The sequence below is a fragment of the Mesoplodon bidens genome (genome assembly GCF_964165515.1).
Source record: "Mesoplodon bidens genome assembly, chromosome: 14".
Taxonomy (NCBI): Eukaryota; Metazoa; Chordata; class Mammalia; order Artiodactyla; family Ziphiidae; genus Mesoplodon; species Mesoplodon bidens.
In genome coordinates this window covers 70,922,894-70,938,615 of record NC_138170.1, presented here as the reverse complement: position 1 = coordinate 70,938,615, position 15,722 = coordinate 70,922,894, and the positions used below count along the sequence as shown (strand labels likewise).

Sequence of the window (15,722 nt, the reverse complement as noted above, 5' to 3'; positions counted from 1 at the left end):
TGTTTACATACTTTTCCCATCCTTTCATCTTTAATCCTTACTGAGTCTCTGTAAAGACACCAAGGTATTCACAAGTGTTGACAAATTTTGTCATAACTGTCACTCTTCTTTCTCATCTAAGAATAAATCTACTAAAGGTTTCTAAAATCATTTGCAAAATTCAAGTTATTTAGTCACTTGGCTCAAAATTTATTTTGCCTTCAAAACTGTACTATCATTACCATCATCTCTCCATTCCTTTATCCCCTATTAATTTCTATTTTTACGATTTACAGTTATAGTGTAATTGGAGACGAAATTTCTATATTAGTCTACTTTTAAAAGCACAGGCTATGGGCCTCCCTGGTGGCGCAGTGGTTGAGAGTCCGCCTGCGGATGCAGGGGATACGGGTTCGTGCCCCGGTCTGGGAGGATCCCATATGCCGCGGAGCGGCTGGGCCCGTGAGCCATGGCCGCTGGGCCTGCGCATCCGGAGCCTGTGCTCCGCAACGGGAGAGGCCACGACAGTGAGAGGCCCGCATACCGCAAAAAGAAAAAAAAAAAAAAAAAAAAAAAAAAAAAAAAAAAGCACAGGCTATAAGTGATAGGAATTCATAAGCATTCCATTACTTACATGAAAAACTAATCCAGTCCACATTAAAAGTGTAAGAAAAGTATTCAGCTTGCCCTTTCTCTAAAATGTAGAACTGTTAGGTTTTACTACCTGACAAGTCACTCCTGACATTGTGTCCTTGCTTATTCTCCAATAACCAAAGGTACAAGAGGTTCCCTTTTTCCTTCCTCACTAAGCCATGGAGCACTAGAGCAAGAGGCTGGACCCTGCTTGATCAGGAGCCAGCTCAATTCCTTAAAATGTACTCATACCCTAAGCAAAGGTTAGGAGCCCTTCTGAAGTAAGCTTATTTCTAATGCTTTCATCCCAGCTAAGAAAAAGAAAATGTTCTTATCTGGGGAGAGGTCAAACTAGAGATATTTTCCCCGTCCTTTTATAATCACTTCTAATGCTTAGTATGATTTTGGTAAAATAAGAGGAATTGGTTATATACGTGCCACAAGAATAGGGATTTTTGTTTTAGTCACTGCTCTATCCCCACAGCACCTGGCATGTGGTAGTATATATTTACAGGACTAATCTTTAATATACCCACTTCCTTTTACAAGGGTGCTTTGTGTGAAAAGCCCATTTAGAGGCACAATCTTTAAAATCAAGTTTTATAACATCTCTGAGTTTGTTTCCAAAACTAAGACCTTAGAAAAGCAACTCTTCCAAAGGGAGATTTAGACATATGATTTAAATAACTTAATGTAAAACGGACAAATGATGAGTCACATATGCCATCTACTGGTAAGAGAAAACAGGACTCACATTTGTAGATTACAATAATATTTTAATACTTAAAGGAAATTAAAACTGCTTGAAGCCAATATTCAATGTGTTTTAGTTAGTAAATATTTTTATCAGTTGTAGAGAATGTAGGGGTTTCAAGGTTTAAATTAGAGTGCTGTGTCCCAGAATCCAGGTCACGTTCCAAGGTACAACTAGGATAAAAAGCTTAATCAGTTTCATGGAACTAAGTGCACCATTAAGTCCTTCAAACTCACACATGAGTGCCACCTATCACAAAGAGAACAAGATTAAAAAAACTGAGTCTGGTTCATTCATTCAAATTCAGCGCCACTGGTGAAAGAACTTATTATGGCCATCTTTACTGACAGTTGGAGTAGAATTACCACCTTTACATCAGAAGAACAGCGTATATCTTCCAAAGACGGCTATCTTTATTGAAACATAAAGATTACGTTAGGAAGATGCTGTGTTTATTAACATTTGTCTTTTGGAAATTTTACAGATCACCATGAATGGAAAAGTGAGGAGAACCCAGAACACTGACTTCTCCCCGTCTAAACACACCTGACTTAAACAAAACCAGTTAAAGAAGAGGCTACACAGGCTTTTCTCAGAAAAATCAACTTCCTGCTGTCAACTCAGTCACTCTCCTAAGCCGGAGTTTCCATTTCCCACCATAACAAGAACACTCTGCATAACATACAGCAAGGCGTTGGAGGCGGGATGGATAAAAAAATCTACTGGCTCCACATCTCTATCTAAAAACCGAAGTCGAAAACTGAAGACATTCAAATCTAGTTCAATTACAACAGCAAGCACTGAATGGAGATAGGAGAAAAGCAAATAAGGTTAAGGAAATGTATTCTGATTCAGCATTTTACCCCACAAGCTCTTAGCAGCCCTTTGGTGTATGTGCCCAATTCCTAACACATCTGCCTCATTCGCAGCTGTTCCCACTACTGGATAACATGATCTCAAATACTCACATGCACATTTATTTGCAGAGCTGTGCCAGATATCCATTGGATTTCTTTGTTTGTGCCGAAATGCCTCTTCAACTCTAGTTTCCGTCTTTCGAGCTCCAGTACCATGAGGATTTATTTGTTCTGTTGTTACCGATAAGCCTGCAAGCAGAAGATAAGCGATACCTATTTAAATATTCCCAGCTACATAAACCAACAAGGTTAAAAAAAAAGTCTGAAATACAAAACTGAATTTTAAAGTCATTAATTACACTTGGACAGCTTGTAATTCGGATGAAATAGTACCTTTTGATGTAAGATGGGAAAGAAACTAGATATAAAATCATAAAAATAAAATGGCAGGCCATGCTTGTTTACACTTAATCCCCAAAGGGCCCTGTGTTTATTCACTGTACTTTGCAGAGGGATACATTTCACATTTTTATGACTGGGAGACAGTAAGATTATATATAGTCTAAAAGTCATGATTTCTGCCATCTTAGAAAGCATAAGCATATATTGGGCCACTGAACCCCATTCATACGAACTGTTTCCATCTGACATTAGCTGGCTGTCGCACCACACTGCATAAGTTTGGTTTTCGTGCACTGACCTTCATAAAAATAACCATTCCATCTCAATTCTCTTTACTAGACTTCTTTCTTCTATGCCATCCTTACATGTTGCCTTCCTTAAACGTCTCTAAGGGCTGTGTCTCTGGAATCCCTTTTCTTCTCACTTTAATCTACACCTTCCACCACAAATATTCATGCGTTCAGCTCCTACTGGCATTATATAATTATTCCCAAATTACATCTTTAGTCCAAAACTCTCTTGAGCTTCTGATTCATATCAGTTGCCTACTTAGTATCACCAACTGGATATCCTAGAGATGGGTCAAATTAAAGATAACTGGTTTCTCTTTTCCCACCAAAAAAAACCTGTCCTTATACATTCCCTCTCTCTACTGGTGGTGTTAGCATCTACTTAAGTCATTAAACCAGTAACATGGCAGCCAATTTTGCCTCTTCCTTTCCTTCACAATGCCCTCCACCCCTGCAGCTGCATCTCTCTCATGTTAATCCTACCTTCATTCCCACTTCACTAATTAAAACTCTGGACTACTCCAACAGCCCTCCCCCCACCAAAAGCTTTATTGAGGTACAATTCACACAACATAAAAATCACTCATTTTAAGCGTACGATTCAGTGATTTTTAGTCAATTTACAGAACTGTGCAATCACCACAGCAATCCAATTTAGGTAACTGTTCCAGGCAACCACTAGTCCACTTTTTGTCGCTATAGACTTGTCTTTTGTGAGCATTTCATATAAATGGAATCATGCAATATGTGTTCTCTTGTGACTGCCTTCTTTCACTTAGCATAACATTTATAAAGTTCATCCATGCTGTACCATGTATCAGTATCTTATTCCTTTTTATAGCTGAGCAGTACGTCACTGTACAATATACCCTGTTTTGTTTACCCATTCATCAGTTGACGGACATTTGGGTTGTTTCCAGTTTTTAATTGTTGTGAATACTGCCATGAACATTCACGTGCAAGTCTTTATATGGACATATGTTTTCACCTCTCTTGGGTAGATCCCTAGGAGTAGAATCGCTGGGTCGTATGGTAAATATTATGCTTAACTTTTTAGAAACTGCAAAAATGTTTTCAAAACTGGCTCCAACAGCTTTTTAACTGGTCTCTCATCCTCCTACCCAGCCACATTGAGACCTTGCTATTTTCCTGCTGCCAGAGCAATTTACCAAGCCATTCCACTGTGTCAAATACTTCTATGAATCCTACTGACTATGGCAATTGTTCTCAAACTTTAGTGTACATAAAAACCACTTGAGTTTGCTGAAGCGCAGATTTCTCGGCCTTACTATTCTCAGAGAATCTAATTCAGTAGTTCTAAGCTGATGTGGGTAATAAACACAAACACATTTTAAAAAACATAGACCTGGGCTTCCCTGGTGGCGCAGTGGTTGAGAGTCCGCCTGCCGATGCAGGGGACACGGGTTCGTGCCCCTATCCCGGAAGATCCCACATGCCGCGCAGCGGCTGGGCCCGCGAGCCATGGCCGCGGAGCCTGTGTGTCCGGAGCCTGTGCTCCGCAACGGGAGAGGCCACAGCAGTGAGAGGCCCGCGTACAGCAAAAAAAAAAAAAAAAAAAAAAAACATAGACCTACAGGATAAAGTCCAAGCTCCTTAGCATGACATTGATTCATTCAAATATTTATAAAAAGCCTGTTGTATACCAGAGATAGTTCTAGGGACTGCAGTAGAGCTATGAATAAGACATTCACAGCACTTATATTCTAAATAAGGAGGAGAGAGACAACAACAGTAACAAAATGCCAAGTGCTATGGTGACCAGAGCCTAATAAGATTAGGTGGCCAGGGAAGGCCTCTCTAAGGCAGAAGAAAAGCGTCTTCACAACTTCAGTGTCCTGGACCCAGCTCACCTTCTGAGCTCTGTTTCCCACCATTCTGTACATCTTTAGCAATACCAAACAGTTTGCAGTTTTTCCGATACACCACGTTATTTCACGTCCCTGCGCCTGTATACGTAGTGTGCTGTGCTTACAATACCTCCTCCTTCTCCGTCACTGCCTCCCTTCCACTACTTCACTAGAGACAACACTTCTATATTCATTCTCCAAACTCTGATCAAAATGCTGGGTTTCCTACCAGGACGTCTCTCCTCTGTGCTATGAACATGCTTCAATCAGTGCATATGCCACACTATACTCGATTTGTTTTACACTTACTCTCTCCTACTAAAGTGTGAGTTCCTCAAGGACAGGATTATATATAGAACGAACAAAACACATCTGCTAATTCTGTGTTTATACTAACAAAATTGCACATAAATTCCAATAGGTTTATAAAAAAAAGTATTCCTAAAAAAAGTTTTTAAGTATCGGTATTAGATATAAACTGATGAAAATAAACCCTCTTCAAATATGAAAGCCTACCTAAATCCTTTAAGAACAGAAATCCATAATTAAAGATATATGCCTGCAAAAGAAATTTCACTAAGAAGTACTTTATTTCTGTAATCTGCACTAAAACTGTTATAGAAAGTAAAATTTTAAAACATCTTCGAGAATTTACATGACACATTTTCATATCAGAAATTAAGGATGGGCCTCAAAATACATTTTCATAATACCAGCAACTGTAAAGAAACACCATTCAGTGACATTCAATGACCTCTTACTCTTCAGTAGCAAGTTCATTTCTATAACTCACCTCTTTTTATTCTTGCTTCCTTAATTTCTTCACAGAGTTTATTAAATTCTGGATCCAATTCAGCTGCAATGATGGCATGCGCAGTGTCCTTCAGGGTACAAGCCCTGTGCCTAATTATTTTATCTGTTAAAAAGTTGGTATACATTTATTATACATATAAGTGAAATAACATGAACAAAGGGCATCTTAAAAAGAAAAGGAACACAAACATTTAAATAAAACTGTGACTGCAATGAGAAGCCTGGGCACCTCAACGAAGAGCAGCCCCCTGCTCGCCACAACTAGAAAAAGCCCACGCACAGCCACAGACTCAACTCAGCCAACAAAAATTTTTTTAAAAAGGCTTTATCAAAATAATTAATTAATTAAAAAACCTGAAAAGCATTTCTAGCTAAGAAGCAAGCTCATTTAAATGATGAGCAAAAAATAAATATAATAGGCTACTCAATCAAGTTGACAATCCGCTGAGAACTATACTTTTAGAACTTCAAAGTACTAAGCCTACTTAACAAATCATTACCTCAAAGATATGGCTTTATTTTATATTTTTCAAAAATGTATGACATTCAATAAAAATTTTTAAAAGATTTACAGGATATTCACCGTATGTCCAGCACCAGAGCTACCATGGATAGATACTGAGATTTCAGAAAACCTTACATAGTTTTCTCCACGAGACAGAACTGGTCAAAACTATGCTAAATTAAGGGTGACTGATTAAAAAAGTGTGACAGAAACAGACAAATACAATAAGGCACTCTAAGATAAGAATGCAAGATGACATAAATTGCAGGTAGACCTAGGAGAGAAGTGCATACTCTGTTCTAGGTAAATTATATCTAAAATTGCTACTAAAAGAAGAGTCTCTGCTTTACACTAACAGAGGAGTCCTCATTAACTAACAATATGCATAAACAGTGCTCCCTAGAGCTGTGCAACTCCAAGATATTAAAAGTCAAGTTAATATATCAAGGTCACTTAATTTGTAACAGAATTTAGCACTAGCATCTAAGTCACAAAATAACATCTGCTTTTTCATCTCTAGTAAAGACAAAAAGTATAAAGATGTATTTTATTTATAACTTTTCTTATTAGAAAGTCTAATAGTTCACTGTAGAAATCTTATAAAAACAAACATGCAGCACTCAAAAAGCAACCCACTGGTATATTTCCTTCCAATGTATTTTCTCTAAACTTTCACTCAATAAATATTGTCAACTGTACCAGGAAGTCAGTCAGGTGATGGCTACACAGTAGTGAACAAAACAGACAGGTCTCCACTTTCAAGGAGCTTTTCAGAATAGTATAGGAAAGAGGTATTTTACCAAATAATCTCATATACACATATAAACACCTCCTCCTACCCCTCCCTCACCCCCCAAAAAACCTGTAACAGCTATGATGAAAACCTACAGGATACTGGTGTGGATACCAATTTTGAATGGGCAAGTCAGGAAAGACTTCTCTGAATTAGTGGCATTTAAGCTGAGACTTAAAGCATGCATTGGGGTAGCCACTGACAAAGGGAAAAACCAGTGCAGGTTCAGAAAATACCATGTGAGAAGGTTCTGGAGTAAAAAGATCTTGGAGGGCTTCCCTGGTGGCGCAGTGGTTGAGAGTCCGCCTGCCAATGTAGGGGACGCGGGTTCGTGCCCTGGTCCAGGAAGATCCCACATGCTGTGGAGCAGCTGGGCCCGTGAGCCATGGCCGCTGAGCCTGCACGTCCGGAGCCTGTGCTCCGCAATGGGAGAGGCCACAACAGTGAGAGGCCCGCGAACCGCAAAAAAAAAAAAAAAAAAAAAAAACTTGGAAATTTAAGAAACTGAAAGGTAGCCTATGTGATTAGAACACAATAAGCAAGAGGCAAACGGGAATCTGACCAAATTCAAAGGATTTTAGATCTTATCCCAAGAGCAATGAAAAGTCATTGAAAACGTCCAAGCAGAGAAATTACATGATTTAAATGCTCATCTTTGAAAGATCTCTCTGGCTGTTCCCTAGAGACTGGATTGAGAGGGTCAGGCATAAAACCAGGGAGTATAATCGGAAGGCTCTTTTTAGTGAAAAGAGAAGAGAGAACTGAACCAGGTAATGGTGGTGGTAGTGAAGGAAAGGAAGACTACAGCTTTGAAATGTGTTCTCAGTGACACAACTTGGTGGTAAAGCAGGGGATGAGATAAGCATCAGGGAAGATTCCCTAGCTTCCTGCATGAAAAATGGGAGGATGGAAGTACCGCTTACAAAAATAAAAATTAAAAAAAAATCCTAGAGTATAATTAGAAAGGAAGTAGGAAAAGAAGTTAGAGATTTGTGCTAGTTTAAAGAGTTTAGTTTTGACATGACTAAAAAATATCTAAGAGAGCCTGAGCCAAGATGGCAGAGTGGAAGGACATGCTCTCACTCCCTCTTGTGAGAACACCAGAATCACAACTAGCTGCTGGACAATCACTGACAGGAAGACACTGGAACTCACCAAAAAAGATACCCCACATCCAAAGACAAGGGAGAAGCCACAGTGAGACGGTAGGAGGGGTGCAATCACAGTAAAATCAAATCCTATAACTGCTGGGTGGGTGACTCACAGACTGGAGAACACTTATACCACAGAAGTCCACCCACTGGAGTGAAGGTTCTGAGCCCCATGTCAGGTTCCCAAACTCGGGGTCCAGCAACGGGAGGAGGAATTCCTGGAGAATCAGACTTTGAAGGCCAGTGGGATTTGATTGCAGGACTTCGACAGGACTGGGGGAAACAGAGACTCCACTCTTGGAGCACACACACAAAGTAGTGTGCGCATCGGGACCCAGGGGAAGGAAGAGTGACCCCAGGGGAGACTGAACCAGACCTACCTGCTAGTGTTGTAGGGTCTCCTGCAGAGGCAGGGGGTGGCTGTGGCTCACCGTGGGGACAAGGACACTGGCAGCAGAAGTTCTGGGAAGAACTCCTTGGCGTGAGCCCTCCCAGAGTCCGCCATTAGCCCCACCAAAGAGCCCAGGTAGGCTCCAGTGTTGGGTCGCCTCAGGCCAAACAACCAACAGGGAGGGAACCCAGTCCCAGCCATCAGCAGTCAAGCAGATTAAAGTTTTACTGAGCTCTGCCCACTAGAGCAACAGTCAGCTCTACCCACCACCAGTCCCTCCCATCAGGAAACTTGCACAAGCCTCTTAGATAGCCTCATCCACCAGAGGGCAGACAGAAGAAGCAAGAAGAACTACAATCCTGCAGCCTGTGGAACAAAAACCACATTCACAGAAAGACAGACAAGATGAAAAGGCAGAGGGCTATGTACAAGATGAAGGAACAAGATAAAACCCCAGAAAAACTACTAAATGGAGAGGAGATAGGCAACCTTCCAGAAAAAGAATTCAGAATAATGGTAGTGAAGATGATCCAGGACCTCGGAAAAAGAATGGAGGCAAAGATTGAGAAGATGCAAGAAATGTTTAACAAAGACCTAGAAGAATTAAAGAACAAAGAAACAGAGATGAACAATACAATAACTGAAATGAAAATTACACTAGAAGGAATCAGTAGCAGAATAACTGAGGCAGAAGAACGGATAAGTGACCTGGAAGACAGAATGGTGGAATTCACCGCTGCAGAAAAGAATAAAGAAAAAAGAATGAAAAGAAATGAAGACAGCCTAAGAGACCTCTGCGCCAACATTAAATGCAACAACATTCGCATTATAGGGGTCCCAGAAGGAGAAGAGAGAGAGAAAGGACCAGCGAAAATATTTGAAGATATTATAGTCGAAAACTTCCTTAACCTGGGAAAGGAAACAGCCACCCAAGTCCAGGAAGCGCAGCGAGTCCCATACAGGATAAACTCAAGGAGAAACACGCCAAGACACATAGTAATCAAATTGGCAAAAATTAAAGACAAAGAAAAATTATTGAAAGCAGCAAGGGAAAAATGACAAATAACCATAGATAGAGAATCCTAAAGATGCCACCAGAAAACTACTAGAGCTAATCAATGGAGTTGGTAAAGTTGCAGGATACAAAATTAATGCACAGAAGTCTCTTGCATTCCTATAAACTAATGATGAAAAATCTGAAAGAGAAATTAAGGAAACACTCCCATTTACCACTGCAACAAAACGAATAAAATACCTAGGAATAAACCTATCTAGGGAGACAAAAGACCTGTATGCAGAAAAATGTAAGACACTGATGAAGGAAATTAAAGATGATACAAACAGATGGAGCGATATACCATGTTCTTGGACTGGAAGAATCAATGTTGTGAAAATGACTATACTACCCAAAGCTATCTACAGATTCAATGCAATCCTGATCAAATTACCAATGGCATTTTTCACAGAACTAGAACAAAAAATCTTAAAATGTGTATTGAGACACAAAAGACCCCAAATAGCCCAAGCAATCTTGAGGGAAAAAAAGGGAGCTGGAGGAATCAGACTCCCTGACTTCAGACTATATACAAAGCTACAATAATCAAGACAATACGGTACTGGCACAAAAACAGAAACATAGATCATAGGAACAAGATAGAAAGCCCAGAGATAAACCCAGGCACCTATGGTCAACTAATCTATGACAAAGGAGGCAAGGATATAAAATGGAGAAAACACAGTCTCTTCAATAAGTGGTGCTGGGAAAACTGGACCCCTACATGTAAAAGAATGAAATTAGAACACTCCCTAATACCATACACAAAAATAAACTCAAAATGGATTAGAGACCTAAATGTAAGACTGGACACTACAAAACTCTTAGAGGAAAACATAGGAAGAACACTCTTTGACATAAATCACAGCAAGATCTTTTTTGATCCACCTCCTAGAGTAATGGAAATAAAAACAAAAATAAACAAATGGGATCTAATGAAACTTCAAAGCTTTTGCACAGCAAAGGAAACCGTAAACAAGACAAAAAGACAACCCTCAGAATGAGAGAAAATATTTGCAAACGAATCAACGGACAAAGGATTAATCTCCAAAATATATAAACAGCTCATGCAGCTCAATATTAAGAAAACAAACAACCCAATCCAAAAATGGGCAGAATACCTAAATAGACATTTCTCCAAAGAAGACATACATATGGCCAACAAGCACACGAAAAGCTGCTCAACATCACTAATTATTAGAGAAATGCAAATCAAAACTACAATGAGGTATCACCTCACGCCAGTCAGAATGGGCATCATCAGAAAATCTACAAACAACAAATGCTGGAGAGGGTGTGGAGAAATGGGAACCCTCCTGCACTGTTGGTGGGAATGTAAATTGATACAGCCACTATGGAGAACAGTATGGAGGTTCCTTAAAAAACTAAAAAATATAATTACCATATGACCCAGCAATCCCACTACTGGGCATATACCCTGAGAAAACCATAATTCAAAAAGACACATGCACGCCAATGTTCACTGCAGCACTATTTACAATAGCCAGGTCATGGAAGCAATCTAAATGCCCATAGACAGACGAATGGATAAAGATGATGTGGTACATATATACAATTGAATATTACTCAGCCATAAAAAGGAACAAAACTGGGTCATTTGTTGAGACGTGGATGGACCTAGAGTCTGTCATACAGAGTGAAGTAAGTCAGAAAGAGAAAAACAAATATCATATATTAACGCATACATGTGGAACCTAGAAAAATGGTACAGATGAACCAGTTTGCAGGACAGAAATTGAGACACAGATGTAGAGAACAAACGTATGGACACTAAGCGGGGAAAGCAGCAGAGGGTGGGGGTGGTGGTGTGATTAATTGGGAGATTGGGATTGACATGTATACACTGATGTGTATTAAATTGATGACTAAGAAGAACTTGCTGTATAAAAAAATAAGTAAAATATAATTCAAAAAACAAATCCAAGTGGAGATATCATGTAGGCAAATGAATATAGATCTAGACAATTTATGACCAAAAGCCACAATGTGTAATCTGTATTTATTATTTAAAATTTTGTACTTCCCTAAGCCTTAAAAAAAAGAAAAAAGATTATGGCATAAGAGACATATAATAAACTGCACATATTTGAAGTATACATTGTGATATGCTTTGACATAAGTACAAATCCATAACATCATCATTATATCAAGATAATGAATATATCCACCATCACCAAAAGTCTCCTTGTGCCCCTCTGTCATCCTTCCTTTCACTCTTTACACAACCCTCCATTCCCAGGGAACCACAGATCTGTTTGTTTACTGTTACCATAGATTACTTCATATTTTCTATAATTATGTACACTATAATATATATTGAATCGCATATATATCTCTATATATTAATGTATATATAATTCTAACATATTTATAAATACATATATAAATGGGTTATAAAGTATATATTCTTTTTTTGTCTGGATTCTTTTACTTGCCATAATTATTTTGACATTAATACCTATTGTTTTATATAATATTGTATAGCAACTACACTTCAATTAAAAATTAATTTTTTAAAAAAACCTATTGCATTGTATGCATCAACACTCCATTCCTTTTTATTGCTGAGTAGTACTCCACTATTGGATATAACACAATTTATCCATTCACATGTTGACGGACATTAGGGATGGTTCTGGGTTTTGGCAATTATAAACAGTGTTACACAAATATTCATAAACAAGTCTTTATATGGACATATGCTTTCATTTCCCTTGAGTTAATATTTAAGAGTGGAATGGCTAGCTCAATAATGGGTGTATGTATGTTTAACAATCTTAAAACTGCCAAGCTTTTTCAAAGTTGTACCATTTTATATTCCTATATTCCAGTTCCAAGTGTCAACACTTGGTATGATCAGTCTTTTTAATTTTAGACATTCTTATAGGTGTTTAGTGGTATGTTATTATGCTTTTGATTTGCATTTTGTTAAAGATTAATGAAGTTGAGTATATCTTCATGTTCTTATTTTCCCTCTGTATATCATCTTTGGTGAAGTGTCTTCAAATCTTATACCTATTATTTTAATTGGGTTGTTTTCTTATTATTAAATTTTTAAAATAAACTTATTTATTTATTTTTGGCTGCGTTTGGTCTTCGTTGCTTCACATCAGCTTTCTCTAGTTGCAGCAAGCGGGGGCTACTCTTCATTGCAGTGCGCGGGCTTCGCACTGTGGTGGCTTCTCTCGTTGCAGAGCATGGGCTCTAGGCGTGCGGGCTTCAGTAGTTGTGGCATGCGGGCTCAGTAGTTGTGGCTTGCAGGCTCTGGAGTGCAGGCTCAGTAGTTGTGGCGCTTGGGCTTAGTTGCTCCACGGCATGTGGGATGTTCCCAGACCAGGGCTCGAACCCGTATACCCTGCATTGGCAGGCAGATTCTTAACCACTGTGCCACCAGGGAAGTCCCTTATTATTAAATTCTGAGAATTCTTTTAATAGTCTGGATACAAGATAGCTTTTATATTTAAGGTATATTATCTATTGAGATTCTTTATATAGATAAGAGGTCTTTTTTTTGCATACTTATATCCAATTGTTCTAGCACTGTTTGTTGAAAAGACTACTTTCTCCACTGCACTGACTTTGTACCTTTGTCAAAATGCCACTGACTCTATATGTGTGGGTCCCTTTCAGGACTCCATATTAGTCCATTGCTCTATTTGTCATTCTTTTTTTTTTTTTTTTTTTTTTTGCTGTCCGTGGGCCTCTTACTGTTGTGGCCTCTCCCGTTGCGGAGCACAAGCTCCAGACGCGCAGGCTCAGCGGCCATGGCTCACGGACCTAGCAGCTCCGCGGCATGTGGGATCTTCCCAGACTGGGGCATGAACCCGTGTCCCCTGCATCGGCAGGCGGACTCTCAACCACTGCGTCACCAGGGAAGCCCTCTATTTGTCATTCTTTATGCCAATATTACACTGTCTAGATTACCCTAAATTTATGTCTTGATTACCCTAACTTGTCTAGATTACCCTAACTTTAAGTCCTCCAACTCTGTTTTTACTTTACAAAGCTGTTTTGACTATTTTAGATCCTTTCCATTTTCATATGAATTTTAGAATCACCTTGTCCATTTCTATAAAATGCCTTCTGGAATTCCAAATGAGGTGGTTCAATTTGAGAACTGACATCTTCACAATGTTGAGTCTCCCAATCCATGAACACAATATATCTCTCAGTCTATTTAGGTTCTCTTTAATTTTTCTCAGCAATGCTTTGTAGTTTTCAATGTATAGGTCTTGCCTGTCTTTTGTCAGATTTATCAACATCTCATGTTTTTTCATGTTAATGTAAATAGTAATTTAAAATTTCAATTTGCTATTGTTTGGGGCTAGTATTGTATTTCCATAAATACAACTGAGTTTTGTATATTGATCTTGTATCCTGCAACCTCATTAAACACACTTGCTAGTTCTAACAGTGTCTTTGCAAATTCCATAGGATTTTCTATGTAGACATCATGTTGTCTACAAATGAAGATAGTTTTACTTCTTCATTCCCAAACTAGATGCCTCTTATTTCTTTTTCTTACCTTACTGCACTTGCTGGAAGCTTCAGTATAATGTTGGGTAGAAGTGGTAAAAGTGGACATCTTTGCCATGTTCTTGATCTTAAGGGGAAGAATTTAGTCTTCTGTCATTAAGTATGATGTGAACTGTAGGCTATTTGTAGATATCCTTAATCAGACTGAGGATGGTCCTTTCTACTCCTCGTTTGCTTACACTTTGTACTCAGGAATACCTATTGGATTTGTCAAATGTTTTTGTGCACTGACTGAGATAATCATTTCTTAGTCTGTTAATACAGTGACTTACATCGATTGGTTTTCAAATTTTAAACCTATCTTGCATTCCTTGCATATTCAAGCAGGAATAAACCCTACTTAATCACAAGGTATTATCTTTTTAACATATTGGATGTAACTTGCCAAAATTTTGTTTATGTTCATGAGGGATACGGGTCTATAGTTTATTTGGTCTTTTTTCTTTTTTCCCCTTGTAATATCTTTTTCAGAGTAATGCTAACTTTATAGACTAGGTTGGAAAGAATTCTCTCCACTTCAATTTTCTGGAAAAGTTTGTGTAGAACTGGTATTATTTTTTTCCCTAAATGTTCAGTAAAATTAACCAGTGAAGGCATCCAGGCCTGAAGCTTTCTTAATGGGAATGTTTTTAACTGTTAGTTCAATTTCTTTAATAGAAAAAGAATTACCTATTCACATTATACATTTCTTCTTTCATGAGCTTTTTTTTTGTCTTTCAACAAATTTATCCAATTTACCGAAGTTGTCAAATGTATTGGCATAAAGGTGTTCATAATGTTCCCTTACTGTTCTCTTAATATCTGCAGAATATGTAGTAATGTTACCTCCTTCATTCTTGTTAATGGTAATTTGTGACTTCTCGTTATCCTGACCAGCCTCACTAGAGATTTATCAATTACCAATCTTCTAAAAGAACCAGCTTTGGGTTTCCTTGGTTTTCTCAATTTTTTTTCCTGTTTACTATTTTATTGATCTGCTCAAATCTTTATTATTTCCTTTTGCTTACTTTGGGTTTCATTTGCTCTCTGTTTCCTAGTTTCTCAAGTTGGGAGCTCAGGTCAGTGATTTGAGACTTTTCTTCTTTTCTAATTTAAGTATTTAGTGCTATAAATTTCCACCTAAGTAATGCATTAGCTGTACCTTGTAAGTTTTTATATTTTCATTTTATCCACTTTAATAATTTTTAAACTTCTCTTTTGATTTCTTCCTTGATCCATGGAGTTATTTAGAAGCGTGGTATTTAGTTTCCAAATATCTTTTCCAAATAACCTTTTGTTATTGATTTCTAATTTAATTCCACTGTGGTCAAAGAACATACTTTGTATGACTTGAATCCTTTTATATTTAATAAGACTCATTCTGTGGCCCAGAATATGTTCTATCTTGGTGAACATTCCAGTGCACTTGAAAATAATGTGTATATATGTTGCCATTGGGAAAAGTGTTCTATAAATATCACTTAGATAAAGTTGATGGATAGGGTTGTTCAAGTCTTCTATATCTTTACTGACTTTTTGTGTACTAGCCTTATCTAGTTTTAAGAGAGGGATATTTAAGTCTCCAAGAAATTACGAATTTCTCTATTCTTCCTTGTAGTTCTATCAATTTTTGCTTCACGAATTTTAAAGCTGTTTCAGAAGCAATAAATATTTAGAATTATTATGTGTACTTGAT

The 15,722-nt window shown here is 38.1% G+C and overlaps 1 protein-coding gene across 4 annotated transcripts in view; it reads right to left on the bottom strand.

Moving 5' to 3' along the window:
* ATAD2B (ATPase family AAA domain containing 2B) overlaps positions 1 to 15,722 on the bottom strand; it is a 166,398-nt gene that overhangs the window by 11,334 nt on the left and 139,342 nt on the right. For all 4 annotated transcript variants that reach the window (XM_081254850.1, XM_081254848.1, XM_081254849.1 and 1 more), the window contains exons 23-24: positions 5,577 to 5,699; positions 2,335 to 2,472 (exon numbers count right to left, since the gene is read on the bottom strand). In XM_081254850.1, coding sequence (XP_081110976.1) covers positions 2,335 to 2,472; positions 5,577 to 5,699 — 261 coding nt within the window. The remainder of the gene's footprint in view (positions 1 to 2,334; positions 2,473 to 5,576; positions 5,700 to 15,722) is intronic.